This window comes from Aythya marila, assembly GCF_965140915.1.
Source record: "Aythya marila genome assembly, chromosome: 8".
Lineage (NCBI taxonomy): Eukaryota > Metazoa > Chordata > Aves > Anseriformes > Anatidae > Aythya > Aythya marila.
The window spans coordinates 30,663,284-30,681,680 of record NC_139049.1 but is presented as its reverse complement, the minus strand read 5'-3'; the positions used below and the strand labels follow the sequence as shown (position 1 = coordinate 30,681,680).

At 43.5% G+C, this 18,397-nt stretch overlaps 1 protein-coding gene across 2 annotated transcripts in view; it reads right to left on the bottom strand.

The window, feature by feature from the left end:
- The window catches only part of CACHD1 (cache domain containing 1), a 96,527-nt gene that overhangs the window by 36,879 nt on the left and 41,251 nt on the right, over positions 1-18,397 (bottom strand). For both annotated transcript variants that reach the window (XM_082765905.1, XM_082765906.1), the window contains exons 3-5: positions 17,951-18,099; positions 8,033-8,139; positions 440-566 (exon numbers count right to left, since the gene is read on the bottom strand). In XM_082765905.1, the coding sequence (XP_082622031.1) occupies positions 440-566; positions 8,033-8,139; positions 17,951-18,099 (383 nt within the window). The remainder of the gene's footprint in view (positions 1-439; positions 567-8,032; positions 8,140-17,950; positions 18,100-18,397) is intronic.

Genomic DNA, 18,397 nt, shown 5'->3' with positions numbered 1-18,397 from the left:
CTCGGGGGGAGGTTCCAGAAGGGCTCTTGCCGAGGGCTGTTCCCATCTGTTATCCTCCAGCCCCCTTCCCCAAAGCCATGCACCTGCCTCAGCAGCAGAGTACGTGCTCACTGCTTTGCTAATAGGGGTCAAGTATGAGTCAAATACAAACCAAATTTTGCCTGTGGGCTGACCTTCAATTTACAGGTTACTGCTCTGTGCAGCTAATTTGATTTGAGAGATGTGAGGAACCTGTTGGCAACTGTGTTGTCCTTTAAAGCTGCTTCTTCTTAAGTGAAATCCAGTATTTTAAAAACAAACCTAAGGAAACCAAGGGACCCCAGCAGAAGTTACTCATGAATGTTGTTGACTTGGAAAAGCAAAACACTGGAAAAAAATCAGTACTCGAGGAATGCAATTTTTGTGCTTTGCCCCCTAAACGTAAGGAGTCGAGTCGTACCTGCTGCGGTGTTCGTAGCTGCCTTTGCACCGGAACTTGTGGGCTGGGAAAACGGTGAAAATGCCTTCTTCTGAGCTGAAATACTGCCACTTAATCCCCGGGTTTGACTTCAGATTATCAGCAAGAACTGGAAGTTGGACAGGAAAAATGACAAATGAAGGAGAGTTATGAAGGGAGGTCAAACTGAGAGCTACGTTTAATGAAAGGCCTCTCTCATATGTACTTGGAGAAGAATAACCAGGGGTTATAAACAAGGGGCCCACGCAGCTCTATTTGAGGATTGGGTAAAGCTTCACATCTGATTTGCGAATAGTTGAAGTCTTTTAGAAACCTAACATTAGACTTGGTAGATTTTATTTAATGGGATGACTGGTCCTGAACCTCTGAAGCATAACTGCGACGAAAGATGCCAAGGCAGGAGCAAAGAAGGAAGAGATTAAGGCAATTATATATAACATGTATGCAAACACACATTTACACATGAACAGTGTCTATATGGAATTTTCACAAAGAAAAAAATGCTAAAAATAAAGGAAGTATGTTTTTTACACGGAAGTAACCCCAAAATACGAAACAGGCTTGCAGCTTACAGCCCCGTAAGCCAAGCCACTAACATTACCCATCTGTTTAAAAATGTCTACCTGAACATTTGGCAAAAATAGCTTTACACACAAACGTGGATCAAGGAAAATCTCACCAAACAAACAGCTGAAAGGGTTAAAGAACAGGGAGAATCTTTCTTTGTTCCTCATGCTTTTGTTCGTGAAGGGTAGACAGGTACAACTCCCACTCTCAGGACTGAAGAATTTCTTCAAGTTTCTCATTATCCCTGTGCCATAATTGACAGGGCTGCAGGCTCTCATGTCGCTTGTTAGGAGCAGTAACCCCTTTTCAGGAAAAACACAGCATCTCCTCTTGGGGTTACGCAGCAGCCATCCCATCCAAGTGCTGCCTGGCGGTTGGTGGCTCCACGCTGGTTCCACCAAGCTCACCACGAGCATCACCAGCAGCTTCCCATTTTCCAAATCAAAGTGGAGAAAGAATGAAGGTAACAGATCCTAGCAGCCACACAGCGACTTTCCTACAAATCTCTCAAATTCCTCCATGCCAGCTGATTATTAATTACTCAGTGTATGGGGAAAAGATAAGAATAAAGCAGGTCGGTGACGTGTTTCCAGGTGGCATAGCCAAGCACGAACCAAGTTCAGGATGTCACTGGGGAGCGCAGATCTCAAACCCTCTTGTGGTTTATAGACCATATTCATTCTTCTTAAAACGTGCTCACCTTCCCTTTTAAATAATCTTCAAGAAAGTGCTACTTAACACCCACAAAGTCCTTTGAAACCTCTAGCTCAGCAGCATTAACAAAGCTTTGTCGCCTGCTGCAGAGGTGGCACTGGGCTTTCTGCCTCGTGGTGACACGGGGATGTCCCCACTGCCACCTCCACTGCTCCCCGCAGGCCTGGTGAGGTGACGGGGACAGAGCTCTGCTGTACAGCTCCTCACCTTTTCTTGAGCACTTCACTTCTGGCACTCCCCTTTGGGCTGAGACTGAAAATAGACGAGACAGCTTCATCTCCTGCATCTCATTCATTACCAAATACCCCACTATTTGGGTTGGAAACCACCGCAGGGCACATTTCAAACCCTAACCAGATGTTCTACAACAAACTAGGCAGGCAGCCCCAGTGTAAGTTCCCATCCTCAGCAGTTTAGCACCTTCTCGAGTTTCCCAGACTGGCTGTGGCCACGACGGTCTCCCAGCATTCAGCTCAGGGTAATTACCCCATAAAAACCACTATCTCTCCCCCCACACACCACCTTTTGCTACAGTTGTTTGCATTTCCACTGTGCCTACGAGCCCCAAGGAAAGCCGTGGCTGCATCACGTTGGCCTCTGCCCAAAGCAGCAGCTTTGCACGATCTTCACTGCAAGAAGCTGCTGCCTTAGGAGATGAGATGAGGAAAAGGACCAAGGAAGAAACAGAAGAACGAGGCACTAAATTCCCACAATGATGTCAAAGCTTGTTTCCCTGCCCTTGTGCGCAGGTGACATCAACCTGGTGATGCTTTTGGGAGCACGAATCATTTTTCTACTTCATTTTCATGCTTTCAAAGAAAGCACCCATGATCTTGCAACCAAAAGTCAAACTCATTTGCAAATGTTTTTTTGTTTCACTCACGTCTCCCTAAATTTCTCTCAAGGCCTTGTGTTGGTGTCACACTGGAGACGATGCCAGTTTCTCGGTGCCATTTGTTTTGTAAAAAAAAAAAGCAGGTTTTTGGTCACCGACAAGTAGTTTCTGTGTGGCAGGGACACAAAGCTGCATGAAATTTTAATACTGCCAAATTGGAAACTTTGAGAAAAAAATTCACTTTTAATTACAAATGAAATAAACATAAAGCCACACGGAATTTCTAGCTGTTATAGCTAGGCCTACCAGCAATTCCTCTCCCCAGCCCTCTCCTGAGTGCACCCATCCTCTTTTCCTCTCCAAAATCCTGTCTGGAAAGCTGAGATGTGTTTCTGAGCTCATCTAGGGGGTTGCAGCCTCGTCCTCCATGCTTGGGAGCGCGATGCTTGGCCACAGCTGTGGGGATCCAGGGAAGTATCCGAGAGCCTTTTATTAAGCTGTAAAGAAACACTTGAGGGGAAAAACCAACAGCACTGCACCAGGACCCCAAAAGCAGCCAAACCTTGGAAATATGTATATGCAGTTCACAATTAACATCAAAATGTAACTGATTTTAAACAACATCGCCTTTCAGCGTCAACGTGACACGGTTTTATTTCCTGAAAGACTTTGACCCAGGCTTCCTTCTCCCTCCTGTAACCGCTGGGAAATCTAGGTGTCTCATTAAGCTAATTGCTCAGACTGCTTTTACTAATCGAGACCAAGCTGGCACCTTCCGAGGGCTCTTCACCGGCTCGTCCTTGCCGGCTGCACGCTGAGCTGCCAAAACCCCAGGCTTAGGGGAGCTGAACCTGCCCTCAGAGGTCAGCAATGCTGAACTTAGCTCATTAGCAACATTATATATTTATAATATAATTGCCATCATAAAGAGGCTGAATTTCAGTTCTTCTCATGTCTCCCAGAGTCTGAAGACTATTTTCAAACCAGGTCCTTGAGCACTCAAAGCCGGGCTAGAACAACCTGCCCATTTTAATTTCGCCAAGAGCATTAAAATAAAGGAGTTTATAATTACAGGCATTTTTTTAAATCATTGCTGTATTGAAGGTGAACTCCTCTTTCCCACAAGGCCATCATTTGTATTTACTTTCCCATGACAGCATCAGGGCTTAGATGCTCATTTTCCCAATAAAACAATTGGGTTTGAACCCTAACAAATTCCTCGCAGCCTCAGTGCTCCCCTTCTGCTTTTCCTCCTCTGCTCATGCTTCCTTTGACAAGTCCAGCAGCTCGACGTTGCCTTCCCTGGACACCACCAATTTTACCACGTCTTGTTGCTTATTTCTTTTTCCCATGACCACAGGAGACAGACTCCCATCAGATAAACAAAAGCTGAAAAATAGGTTTTGTTTTCCTCTTTAGGTGCCCTCTTGTTTTCCATCTGAAGTCACAACAACGCCCTGCAGATATTGCCTCGTTCCTTGGTCTCTGCCAGGACACACAGCAAATGTTCTCTCTTTTGTTGTTTTTGACCAAACCTCCCCTCCCCTCAACATTTCACTCACTCAGCTGCTTGCCTGTACTTAATTATCGCCTCATCCCTGCAGCAAAGCTGGGCTTTGGACAGGTTATACAAACAAAAGACCCCAAAAAAACCCCTTGTGAGCTGCCTGCCCAGCCTACACACCGACATTTGTCCGAGCTGGCAGCAGTAGCAGAAACATGCACAGGGCATTTCACTGCTACTCATTTTCCAGGCTTCCATAGGCTTGCTAAGACCTGTGGTTCCCATCTGAACTCAAACACCAACCTAATTTTTCATTTTCTGTTTAGGATAAAGTTATTTTTGCACATAATGTAAGCCACCTACCTCCCTACTGTAACACAAATAATATTTTGTGTTACATGCAATGATTTTACAGCTCTCAAATGAGCATCTCCGCTCCGCAAAGACCCAGCCTCGATATCCCACTGCTGGCAGGAACCTGGAGGTCTAAGCCTCACAGAGAAATCCCAGAGGTGTCTCAGCTTGGAGGCATGGATGGGGACGTGAACGTCCAGCTGGGAGCTGCCTCCGTCCTCGCCACGCACAACGCGGCACCACCTGACCCCAAACGCTGCCGCAGACAGAAGTTGGGAAGAATTGGCATGAGAGCATTTGAAACGATCATTCTCTCTAATTATAAATATCTAACAAAGCAAAAAGGACTTTTAGAGAGAAAGCCCTGTGTGATAGAGTTTATAAAACTTCAAAGGGAATGCGATATGATAACACTTAGCACTTCTAGATACCACTTTACGTCTTCAAAGCATAGTCAAATCATTAACTAATTAATCTTCAAAGAAAAGCAGTCAGTAAAAAAAAAAAAGGGGGAACTGCTGAACATAATTGCTCATTATAAGAGTTTCTTACAGTCTTCTTCAGCATTACATTTATTGAGCTGCAGACCTCACAGTTCTCATCAGGCAAAAAAAAAAAAAGTTGAGTTTTCAGTGAAACACACACAGACTGCAGCTCTGCTCCAAGAGGAACCTCTGTTAAAAGTCCTCATTATGGAGATACTCCAGTGATGCTCTGGAACAACAGCAGAGAGTGAATGTGTTTAGTTTACAAGTTAAGACGTCCTCTGACCCACAAGACTTATCCAGGACTTTCTGAGTCAAGCTGCATTCTGCCTCCTGCATTTTCTCCAGAAAAAAGCCTGCAGCTTGAATCCAATTAAAATTCTGCTGATGGCACGAGGCAGGGCTGAGGCCAGCTCACTCCCTGGGAGCTGTTTGGACTCTGAAGGGCAAAGAAGTAACAAACATCACGGAAAGGAGGGATCCCAGCTTCCCGGCTTTGAAAGGATTTGAGCCATGAGTTACCACCCCCTCCAAACACCTCCCAACTCCTTTACCTCACCCGAGCTTTCGGCTCAAAGTATAGCAATGCAAGGGGCACGACCAAGGCACTCCACATTTTAAATGATCAAGACCTTGAGTAAGGCACAGACAAAATCTGTTGGGAAACGTGGTCCCATCCCTGCATGTTCCTGGGGAAAAGTGCTCTGCCAAAGCTGCCTGATTTGAACCAGACATTTGGGCGTTTTGGAGGCTGAGAAAAGGAAAGATTTACTGGTTCCTTGTTTATTCAAGAAGATAAAGAGCAAGCAATCTGATAACATAATGCACAGGCTCTGGGCAGAGTTTTGTCATCTAATAAATAAAGGACTACTCACAGAGTGAGGGCAGATCTCTTAATCTGACTGACTGAAGCCTGCGATTCCATGTGAAGAATAAAGACTCTCTCCTCATCTATTTTGTAGTCGTGGCTAAAGGTAATCCAAATGGAAAACTCCAGCCAAGATAAAAACAGAACCTCTTCAAGGAGAAAAAAAAAAAAAAATACAACCACCACTGCCACCAAATCAACCTGATCTCACAAAATAGCAAAAAGTGGAATTTAAGGGCTGGGAGAAGAGAATTTTTCCTATTTTTTTTTCTTCTTCCTCTTTTCTCCAAGATCATGTTTATCTTCTATGCTATAAAAGTCCAATAGAAAATTACAAAAGAAAAAAAGTTTATTTTTGCATGTTTCACGAGCTCCACTTCCCCTGTTGCCTCATTTTCCAGCACCAGCCCAGTCTTTCCGTTCCATTTCTCTCTCAAGGGCATCTTCTCACTCGCAGAAAAGATCCTACCAAAGGCTGTTTGAAAGCTGCTAAGAAGAAAACCAGAGGAGAGTTTCTCACTGTCACCAAGTCCTGCAGCGTTTCCCTGCTCTCACCATCACTCCAATTCCCTTGTGTGCTGCCTGTGCTGCCAAGGCCATTTCGGGGAGCTTTCGAGACCAAGGCAAGGGCAGAGGAGGCACTCGAGTCTGAGTGGCGAGTCAGGACAGCGAGACCTCGTGCTCGCTTTGTTTTTGTAAAAATTCAAAACAAACGTAAAAGAAAACTCTAGCTCAGGCTATTTGTTTTGCACCACTCAAGGAGAAGGGATATTTTTTTAATGCTTTTTTTTTTTTTTTTTTACTTGGATGTTCTGCACTATAAAAGTAAAAAATGGCTTTTCTGTTTCAAGGGCCCAGTAAGTGATTCACTCAGTGCTTTGCTTCTACTGCAGTGCCTGAAAATCTGCTTTCAAAAATTATTCTGCTTAATGACAATTGAATGCGATTCTAAACATTACTATACTAATAATTACTACTTTTTGTTATTTTTTAATTCCTTTTTTTATAAAAAGAGCCTGGAAGTACAACAAAGTCCAGTAAAACACAGTAAGTGAACAAAGACTGCGTATCTTCAGGATGGGACACACTGCACAAATTAGGGTGATGAGACATCAGGAAATTAGCTTGTCTGGCCAGCACCTGTATTCAAGATGCAGCGTACAGCTGATAGGATAAAAAGAAACCTATGGGGGCTTACTTTTGTTAAGACAGTAACTAACCAGAAATAATGCGAAGCTGTAAGAAGAGATACAGTAAGAGAGGGTAGGCATATATATATCTATATATAAATAGATACAGATATATAAATCCCATTTTACCCTCTTTTTTTTTTTTTTTTTGGCACTTAAACAGTAGGGTTAAAAAAATCAGCATTTTGTTCCAAAGATGCATGAGAATTAAAAGAAAAACATTATATCTGCAGTCTGCATCGCTTGTCAAAAGCGAACAAAAAGCCACCAAGAACTTTATGCTAAATGTAATCCTCAACCAAAACTTACTGTGCTATCTAATTTACAGCACTAAGGCAGCATAAAAAGTTGAACAGCACGACAAAACAGCTGGGCAAAAGCTGAACCATGAAAGAAGAACCTGAAAACCACGTATTAATTTCAGTTGACCGTGTAAAAAAAATGAAAATCAAAAGAAAAAAAGCAAACTGTGCCACGCTGCAGAACCAAAAGCTTGATTGCTCAGGGATAAGCCACGCATTTAATGGTTTGAAGCATATTTCCAGCTCTTCAAGTGTGTTATGACAACAGGTTGACAGGCAAGATAGAAACACCTTGAGAAGACAAAGAAAGGAATATTTTAGAATGTCCTTATATTTTGTAGTTTTTGCACGTCACTGCAAACACAGCCTCACATTAGCTGAGCTCTGCTAAGAAGATCAGAGAAACTTCTTTGCTTGGCCCCATCGAGAGCCGACACTACTGATGCCAAAGCAGACAGGCCTGGGAAGGAAAGTGCCTTGGAAGAAAGAAGAAAAGTGCATAAACCACAACAAAATTATCCATGGTAGGCTAGAATAAAATCTTCATGACATTTTTATAAAGTCCTCAAGACTACGGGCATACTTTAGGTATCGTCTTTCCATCATGAAATCTCAAATTAAGAGCACTGTGACAGTTTCAAGGAGAACTAGCTTGTTGCTATGGCAATCCGTGCTAATTCTCTATGCCAAGGAAACGTTACAGTCTAGTGGAAAAAACCTACAAGAGGAGGCAAATGCCCAAAGTATACTACTTACCAGAATTTAAATCACGCCCGGGATTGAAGGCTCTGCTGTTGACAGTGGTGGACAGTCTGTCGCAGCTGATTGTTCTGGACACGTTGGTGTTAAAGTTGCCATCGAATCTGAAACGCCAACAGCAGGATTAGCAGAGCAGACAGTACCTATTAAGCACACGCAGCATTTACAACGGAAATAAATCTTTCTGAAGGTTCAATGAAGAAGAATTATTTGTTTGGATACTCCACCATTACACGTGTTTCTAGGGCCCATGACAAATTGTGAAACCCAAGAGGAGGAGGGATAAACTCATCACAGCTGGATTGCATCTGCTCCCTAACATGATACATTACATTTTTCCTCTCAGTATTCCCTGAAAGATAGGATCAGGGGAGACTGAGCCCTTTCATCTAGATTTAAAGAGGTTCCAGCTTGGCACTAGGCAGAGCATCCAGGCGTGCCATCGGCAGGTGTCTCCTCCTGATGTCACACCAAATTTTTTCTTGCTGTTAAGATCCTTTCACCAGCTGAGATCCTTCCACCAGCACTAATATTTCCTCTGCTGCTTTTAAAAAACAAATATAAACCTAATACCTCATATGAAGATTCCCTCTTTATGTCCTTAGGAAAAAAATCTATAAGTAGATCAACACAAACCCGTTTTCTGTAGCAATGTCTGAGGATTTACATTCTGAAGAGCATAAAGAATTTGAGTCTGAAGCTTTGTTACATTTCATTAGGTAAAATAATTCCAATACATCCCTAATTCTAATCCCAGAATCATCTAGGTTGGAAAAGACCTTCAAGATCATCAAGTCAACGCAAAAAGTAATTCAGTAATTTTAATGACAATAAAACCTAATTAAACCAAGGCCTTAACAAAATCAAAATAAGAAGGGTTTTAAAGGTTAAGTAACTATAAACATTTCCGAAGCTTTCAAGGACTTAAAAGCAGTTTTGTGTCATTTACATAAGGCCAGTTTTGCTCATTAATAACTTTGTGACCTTGAACTCTTGATGGCGTTTGACTTACAGTCTCATTGTTCATGGACTTCCAAAACTATTTGCCTCCTATCAGAGATTTTTCCTACCATCAATTTATTTCTGAGAAACCACAACAAACTGCAAGTGAGGCCTGCGGAAAATCACGTTTTGGAAGAGGAGCCTGGCTTGCCTTGCTGGAGTGCTGCCTGATAAGAAGCAAGTCTTGGAGAGAATCTGGGCAGAACGGGGGCTTGTTGAATACTGTCAAGACTGAAAGAGCAAATTAGAGGACATACGGCTGTGTCAGAAGATATTAACTTGATTAATACCAGTGGCACATCAATAGCTTAGAAACACTTACACAACCCTCACCCAGCACCATCCCAATGCTTTCTTTTTAGATCAAAGCCCGTGCATATCGTACACACACCCTTTCTTTAGTTGTTTATCGTCAACTGCACGTAGATGGTTAACCTGAGGTTACTTTTTTCATGCACGTGCATGCACACAGATATAAACAGATGTGCACACCCAAAATACTGTAACACTGCTGAGGACGACAAGCGCCGCCCTTCTGGTCATTAAGAAATTGGAATCTGAGAATTTGCAACTGGTTCAAGCAGCGAGGTGCCCTGTAAGAACGGGAGGGGATCTTCTTGTTCTGTCCTTGCAGGGCGCGTGCTGTAACGGCTGGGCTTCCCAGGCACACCAGATAATTAGACAACGAGCTCCTCAGCCATCCCACTAAAACAACAATCAACAGAAACAAAAACTGAGCCCGCAGACAGATGGAACTGGTTACCTCAAGGAAATATCAAGTTATGACCACAGGAAGGGAGCCTTTTAAAGCAAACTAAATCTCTCCTAATCCACTATCTTCTTGTTCAGCCCGATTCAAAGTAATTTCTTCCTCAAGGAACAAAGCTGAGGCTGCCTGAAGCCAGCCAGACGCAGGGTCTGCCCCATCTCCTGGCTGTGGGACCCGCGCGTGCAGGATGCGGCGGAAGCTTTTATGACTTACAAGAGATCTGCAGAGACTACGGAAAAGAAAAATTTGTTAGCAGGCTTAAGACCACCACTTCTGTACATGACTGGATCCACTGTCAGAAACGTTACGATCACAGAACCAAACAAATGTTCCTGCAATGGGGGCTAGAGCTCACTGCAAGCAGCACGGCTGCTGCACGCAGAGGTCGTGAGTTGGCATTTTGGGCAGCGCTCAGGCCAGCACAGCTCGACTTCAGGCTGGGAAGAGTTGGTTGCTTAAAGCAGAGGCTTCACTTGTGAGCAGGGAGCGCAGCGCAGCCTTCCCCGTACTGAGAAATCTGCCCCTCAAGTAGAGAAGTCATTTCCTGAGAACTTGGTACTCAGCTCCTGAATAACTTCCTGAACCACAAATAATCACTCTTATGCAAATGCATAACTGAATGTCAGGCACTGACTTCTTTGGTCTTAACAACAGATTAAATATTATGACTTCTGCAGAGTCACAAAATGTTTTGTTTCACATGGCTACAGCTGACGAGAGCCGCGGCTCAGTTTGCAGAAGGCCTCTAACTGACCTTCAGAACATGCAGAAATCAGCATTACTGATGGCAACTCTTTAATTTTTAGGATCTTCACTGCTATGTAGAATTGTCATAGAAAAAAAGAAGTATTTCCTTAAACTTGCATGCTTTAAAAGGGATTTAATCAATACTCATAAACACTATATACATTTTAAAGTAATGGTATTAGTCTTAAAAAGATGAACGAGACTGGCGATGGACAGAGTTAGTTACTGAGGCACCAATGTTTTTTTTCAGCTCCTACCAAGCAAGCAGAAGTTGTGTTGATTTTTTGTTGGAGAGGGAATCTCAGGATTCAGACGAGTTGATGAAGGATGGGCTGCCCAAAGAACAATTTTATCTGTGGGCAAAACCAGCTGGGGAAGAGCTAGAGACTGCAAATGACACATCTCAGTGCTGAAGAAATATTTCCAAGGAATACTGCGGAACGAACTAGAGGCTAATGACTTTTCAGGATGTTAGCTAATTGCCCCAGTGCTCCCATCAAAACCTATTAGCAATGGCAACAGGCTACCTCATTAGCAACTAACATCATCCGTGTCTCAGAACACCAGCAATAAACGCTGGGGGTTAACTCAATCATCTGGAGTCTTCCTCTGCTCCTGATTTTATTTCATGGCAAAAATCACCTCTCTCACTCACTGGGAACAACACGTGCACCCCGCCATACAGTTCTTACACCGCTCAAACTACCAGCTTGAAGTTACCAGAGCGAGAAGTTGCATTTATCTGGATTTATAATGTGTGAAAGATCAATGCAGGCAAGGCCCTCAGCTCTTCTCAGGGAGTCCTGTGCTGCCCATCAGGAAAATGAAGGAAGAGACACTAAATAATCAGCAGCAGAGCTGGGGAAGGAAAGGGAAAAGTTACTGCAGCCTAGGCCAGCCCTCCTTTCTCTTGCCACAGCACACACAGAACAGAAGGACCGAGGCAGCGTGCGGCAAGCTGACCGTCGGGCTTTTGTGAGCATTGATCACGCTGGGGAATTTTGGGTGTGCTTCTTCTGGACACCGTTATGTTGTTTCAATTAAGGACATGCTATTAAACAAGCTGCTGATCCTCGCCATTAGAACAGCAATTAAACCAAAGCCTCAACACAACGTGTTGGTTGCAGTGAACTCGAGGAGTTTCCTTGGCTGTAGCTGCTGGCCTTACCTCCCCTACGATGTACGCATGCGATGCACGTTTTCAGCAGGAGCCGTGCAAATCTTCACATCATTTAGATTGGAAGAAGTTATTAAAAATCAGTACCGGAGGATTTGCAGACAAGTATCGATCTCCACCCTTTCTCTGTACAAAAGAGACTGAATTTTAACTAATCTCTCCTTTAATTTTAACAGTATTTCTCACTTCTGCCAGCAGAAAAGATGACAGAGTGGACAGAGTGAGTACCAGCTGTCTGACCGAGACCTCGGTTGGAATCTGGCCCCAAAATTTCCAATACCACGGCCAAAACTTCGGGATGTCTTCCAAAATTCTTACCAGAAGGAAAAAAAACAAAAACACTACCACAACTCTCCAGTCAGATGCAATTAGTTTTTGTATAAACTTAAACAAGAGCCAAAAAAAAGAAAAAAAAAGAAAAAAAAAAAAGAAGCCCTCCCCACTGGCTGAAATTCAGATTCAAGAAAAGCCCAGCTCCCCCCATCCCCCTTTCCCTGCCTCTCTCTAAAAATCCCTTCCTTCTGGATTCACTTTAATGAACAACTGATCGAAACTGCATCCCGAGGGAGCAAACAGAGCCGCGACTCCCACTTTGATCTCTTCCCCATGGAGAAACGCGCTCCCTGCCTGGCTTGCAAGATGTTCACTTGATTGACGTTTGCTCTGATGTGCAAACTGCTTTGAACTTCAGACATTTAATTCCCATCAGGCTGCACTCATTTTTATTCTCCTTCAACAGGATTTACAAGCAGGAGATCAGCAAATGCAGAAGATAAAATAAATTTGCAGAAGCTTTGAATCTTACATCAAAACAGCGCTCAAGTGAGCTCCAATCGGATTTTGCTCAGCCTGAATTTGCAGCGTAAATCAGCCTCTTTTGTACAGTTGCAGTTTAGGGGAAAAAAATGGAGGAGCTGTGCACAAAAATGGCATTTGAGCAGCCACCGTGGGGTCCACGTTGTTTTGAGCCTCATTTTGTTCTGTCCCGGTCCATTTATATGAATTTCAGGATGATTTCAGTATGCAAATGAAATTAGGTAAGTTCACTGAAAATTCAGCATTTCCTCCGAAATTCTCTGCTAGATGCATTTTCCTGAGAGTAAGACAAGATCTTCACTCATATTTCACATGCTTATGTACTTCGGTAGAGCAGGAACCATCTATTTAAACTGAATGCTGGAAAAACAAAATTTTAATGAATAAACTCAAGAAAAAGCTACTGAGGATTCAGTTCACCACTTTCTTATGGTATATAAGTTGTTCTAATTACTTCAACTCCTGCTTGAGAAAGTCGAAGTGTATTTATTTGTATAGAGAGAGAAATTTGTCCTCGAGGGGGATTTCCTACCTACCTGCTGCAGCTCCTGAACAAAACCAGGCAGTGCCAGGAGTGGCACTGTGCAGGCTCCCTGCATCTTCTGGAAAGCCACATGCATTGCTGCAGTCTGATACTCTGCAGGAACAGCAAACACGGCTTAAATTTCATGGAGTGCGGCCCACCCACTTCTCCTTTGGAAGTGCAGCTCTTAAGATACTGCAGCGACTGAATGGATGCCCGTTATCTCCCACTTGACTGCTCCGAGAGCAAAGATAAACACCGAAAGAGCTGCGATAAAACCCGAGCGCGTTAGCAAATATTTAACCATCTGTTTAAAAAGGAAAAAGGCAGACCACTTCTGAGGGCGCTATCGCGGCCCGGGAGTAAATGATTTTCCAAAATAGGTTTGTAAACTCACTTCTGCAAACAGCTCGATGAGCACGGGTAAGGCAGCACTGCCCGGCGGTGTTTCACCACCAAATATTTCTCCGTGCTGCTCCTTTCACGACTTTAGATAAAGGCATTCCTGAAGCACTTGTGACGTTGTTAAACAAAGAACCAGAATAGATTTTTCCAGCTGCCTCAAACCACGTACATCAGCAGCAAAAGCACCAGATGCGCAGCCATCCACATCTTCAGGTCCCCGTGACGCTTTTCCACGAGCGCCAGCCTTGGGACCTGTGTCGAGGTGCAGAGAAGGGCGAGGGGGACGCCCCACCTGCACACACGAGGACAAAAACTGAAGAGCACAGCACAGCACGATGGGCTGTTACCCCTGTCCTTATTTAGGTGCACTTTTGACAAGCCCCCTGGGTTCCCACCGAAGGGCAGGGCAGCAGCAGGTGCTCAGGAGAACCCACCAGCAGCTGCTGGGACTGCTACCTGCTGCAGTCCCATCTCCCCCCATCCACACCAGTTCCCAGACTTCCCAACAAGCCATCGAGGGCTTTCCTGGGACAGGGAGATCCCTGATGAACAGGAGACACGGAGGCATTATCCTCTTCAGCAGGAAGATGCTTTAACTACAACACTGTCGTGTAAATGACCACCCAATTCAATCCTGAAAGGGAATGTCTGCAGACTGCCTGAAATCTGTTTTCACAGCAAAAAAAAATATCTGTTTCACACAGCAAAAACTGCAGAAAACCCCCGCAGCCCCCGCTCTGCTGCCCTAACTGCAACCGCAGCTGCACGAAGTGCATTCACTGGGGCTCCTCGCTGCGGGAGCCAACACCACACAATGGCAATAAAGCAAAGATTGTTTTCCTTGTCATATCTTCCTACGCCGCTAAACAAGCAGTCTCCAGGCCAAGCTCATTTTCTGTTCCAGTTGGAGCTTTGCTGGTCCCATTTGGTGTCGTTTATGTCTGGGCGCTGGGTGCGGCGCTCCCCCAGCTTATCTCCTGTAACACAAACTGCCTCCTGAAGCCAACACGCAGATTTTCAGGATGAATACAAGCAAACACAAGGCCACACATGGATAATGCGGTTGATAATAACAAGTCTAAACTAAATAAAGATGCCAAGCCATCACAAAAAACTCAAGAGTACAACAATAAACCTCTCTCTACGTATTTCATCATCACCAACTGATACAGGCTTTAACAACATCACACAGCAATAAAACTTTAAACCAAATGAAGATATTTGGAGGAAAAACGTGGAGAAAACCACTTTAAATTATACTGCTCTGATAGCTTCGGGTACAGCTTTCCAGCAGAACCATTACCAGTTACGCCTGCTTTTAATGGGCAGGGACATGCAACCAAACAACGTGAAGGATATCTGAGGAGCTTCTGCACTTCAGTCAAAATGCTCAGGTTTTCCTTTTTCTGACTAAGGAGAAAGAAACAAGATAGGGGAGTTTTTAGGGAGCTCACCTCCCTTCATGGAGGGGCATCTTGGATGCCCAAACGTGTTGTGTTCCCAAAGCAATTCCAGTGAGGTCCATAGCAGTGTAAAGGAATAACGCAGGAATCAGCTGCCAACACGAAATGCCCTCAAACCAAGGGGTGTCAGAGTGTATGTAGGGGCTGAACACGGGACAGAAAGCCTCAAAGATCCCAGCACAAGCCCTTAGATCTACCTCAGAAACCCAGGCTGCAGGTAACGTGCTGCTGACACTGTGCTTGCACCAAATTTTTACTCAAGTGAGGAAGGCTGCTTGCAAACAGCGCTCTCACCAAGGAAAGGAATACACGGGGTTCAGGAGAGGTAACAGAAAGCTTCTTCTAAGCTTCAAGGATAAGCTGTCACTGGCAAACCGTACCCAGCTTCACTTCTCAAAGCACTGACCTCCTCGTAGCTGGACCAAGTTAGCCCAAACATCAAAGGCAGAAGAATTGAGGTCAATCAGTACCTCTCAAAATCCCATCACAGCGTCCCGGTGGGAGATCCTTGGGTATGAAGTTTAAAAAAATCACTCCTGACTCCATGTTCAACTACTTGTATGTGTCCCTGCTCTCAAAAATCTAACCATTAATGTAGTTTTCTTAACTTTTAGTATTTTCTGTTAAAAATGTCAGTATAAAGCTATTTTGACAAGAAATAAAAAATAAATAAAAAAAGCTATTGCTGATTTCAGAAGTCTCCCTGCACAGACACTGATTTCCCCTTTTTAATGAAGTTTAGAGATGTCCAAGAGGACAATGGTGACTCTGGCCAGGAAATGATCTATTTATTTTGATGGAAAGCTTCTGCTTAAAAAGAAGCTTCTCTCATTGCTATTAGAAATTAATCTCTGGTCTGGAGAGTCAGGGCAGGGGAACAGGGCCAGGCCACCTCTGGGAACCACCTCCTGCCCCCAGGAACATTTCCACCCACCCCTTAGCATCCTTGTGTCAAACACCAGACCCAATAATGCCACCTGAATATCAACAGCACCTTTTGTTCCAGACAACTTTAACCAGAACAGCCTAACCACAAAACAAAGAAAAACGAAAGGAAGAGCAACAGCCAGGGGAGGCAGGAGGGAGAGAAACAACAACTGAGGAGATGGCAATCGGCCAGCTCACAAAGAGTGATGCTAACAACTTGGAAGCTCAGTTTCACCAGAAAAAAAAAACGTGTTTTTACATTCTTTCTCTGTATGACTTGCAGACAACTTCCTAAAGATGGCAGTGGATATATTTCCAGTGGTCTGCTACGCTGCAGCTCTTCCACCAGCACTACCTGCCTGGCTCTTGCTGAAGCAGTCCAGAAGATCCTGCAGGCTGACAGACTGACCTGGTGGCCACTTAAACAGATTTACTCTGACCAAGCCAAGTAACTAAATAATGGAAATCACATTATAAAGCCCAGATGAGGAGCTCTGCAAACAGAAAATTCGTGTCTCTGCTTTGCCAGCAGTGCCCTCCAGTTCATTTTTTAAGCTGCTTTCTGTGAAGGCTCCTTACGCAGGTCCACCATCGGGAAGGACATCCCTGAAGGCCTTCCGACCCGAGTCATTTTGAAGGACAAAGTGAAAAGAAAATCAGAAAATCATGGAAGTTCCCAGACTAAGAGCAGAGCTCTTTTTATTTATTTATTTATTTATTTATTTTATTAAATATTATGCCATCTTGACAGGGGAGGTTATAACTTTCCTCATTCCTTCTCTTCACCCCTCTCTTGAAGGTGCTACTGCTGATGGTCAGCTCCTGCATGGAGGTATCAGGCACCTGAAAAGTTTTCATTTTATGCAGCCGCTCTGTCCAGCAGGAATTGCACTGAGACCACGAGATTTACCCCACAGCCACAACCAAAAAGCAAGGTACTGCTTTCCTCAGAGCCACCTGAGGCTTAACCCTATCCAGGTTTCTTCCTTTCATGCCAAGCAAAACAAATAAAACCCCCCAAAAAAGCAGCCTCTCTCTTCATACATGGATTCATGACACACATTTGAACACAGTGAATATTTTAAAAGCTTACATGAATAAAGGTTAATGCTGTAATTCAGAAAAGATTAAAGAATGCTGTCATTAAGAGCTGTCTTATAAAGTTACAGAAAATACTTCTAGTATTTATTACCCAAATTACCTTCCTCTCTTAAATGTTTTTAAATCAGAAATGAGATCTAAGCAATGAAAATATACTCTGCATTCAAAGTTTACAGTGTATAATAATAAATGATGAGAAAGTTACTCTTGTTCTTTTGTAGCACATATGGAAGTGAAGTGTTTAAAACGTTGATTGTTTAAAAGAAACAATTACACTGTAACTGGAAAAATCAGACACTCCATCACACCTTCCTGCAACCACGAAACACAAAGATATTTCTGTAAACATGCAACATAATACATGTTGATTAAAGACAACCAACTGCCTGGATTTGGGCTATTCAAAGGTCTTTAAAAAACAAACTGAAAACGAACAAACTCTGTTTTCAAGCAGTGTTCTCAGTTTCTGTAAATCTGTGTCTCAAGCAGCAGCAAGTCAACTTGATTAAGCTGCACCGCAATACTTCCAGCATGTGATGCACTGACCAGCTCGTGATTTTGGTTACTGCACTTCAAAGGGGAAAAAAAAGAAAGTCCCATGACCAGCTGCAGAAGAGTTATTCAGCCTACGTAGTGTCTCAGAGCAAAACAGGCATCTTGGATGCAGACAGGCTCATTTCGTAGAAAAGTTTGTTCAACCCTTAATTGCATGAAATAAACTTTTTTGTGTGTGTTTGTGTTTTATTTTACGATCTATCATAGCAGAGCCCAGTCCTTGTTTAGAGCTCCTCGTTAAACGTGTGTATACTAGAAACACAAGAGCACAGGAGGACAGGATGAGGAGCACCTTTGGAGTATCTCTTTCCCCATTTTCTCACAGTTAACAAGGATAACAGAAAATACATGCTATTTTGCAAAAGAACGAGTTTCATCTTTCTTCATATATTATATGGCAACCAAAGCAGTTCCAGAAATCAGTACTTACTCCATCATAGATGGTGGAATAGTGCAGCAGTCCTGGATTGCAGTCAAGGGCGACGTGAGATGAGCGGTGTACGACGCTTCCACTACTTGCTTGTTTCGGTTCACGACATCCAAGTAACGGTTAAACTTCTCACGGATTTTTTTTGCCAACTGTAAAAAAGAATAAAAAGAAAGATGAAAATTCAGTCAGTTTCTTTGCAATACTATGATCCTTATTAAGAAAATTGAACAGAAAGCAAAAACCACGTAAGTTAAAGCTAACAGTTGCCTGCCTTGCTCACTATACTCCCTGTTTTGGAGGCTCAAGGTACGATAAGTCAAGTAATTAATAATATTGGCCACAGAAAGCAGTATATATAATAAAATAATTTTATCATCAAGTACTTGAACACTGTTCTGCATGCATGAGGAGTGAAATTTCCATTTTATCAAACTTTCCTTTCACCGA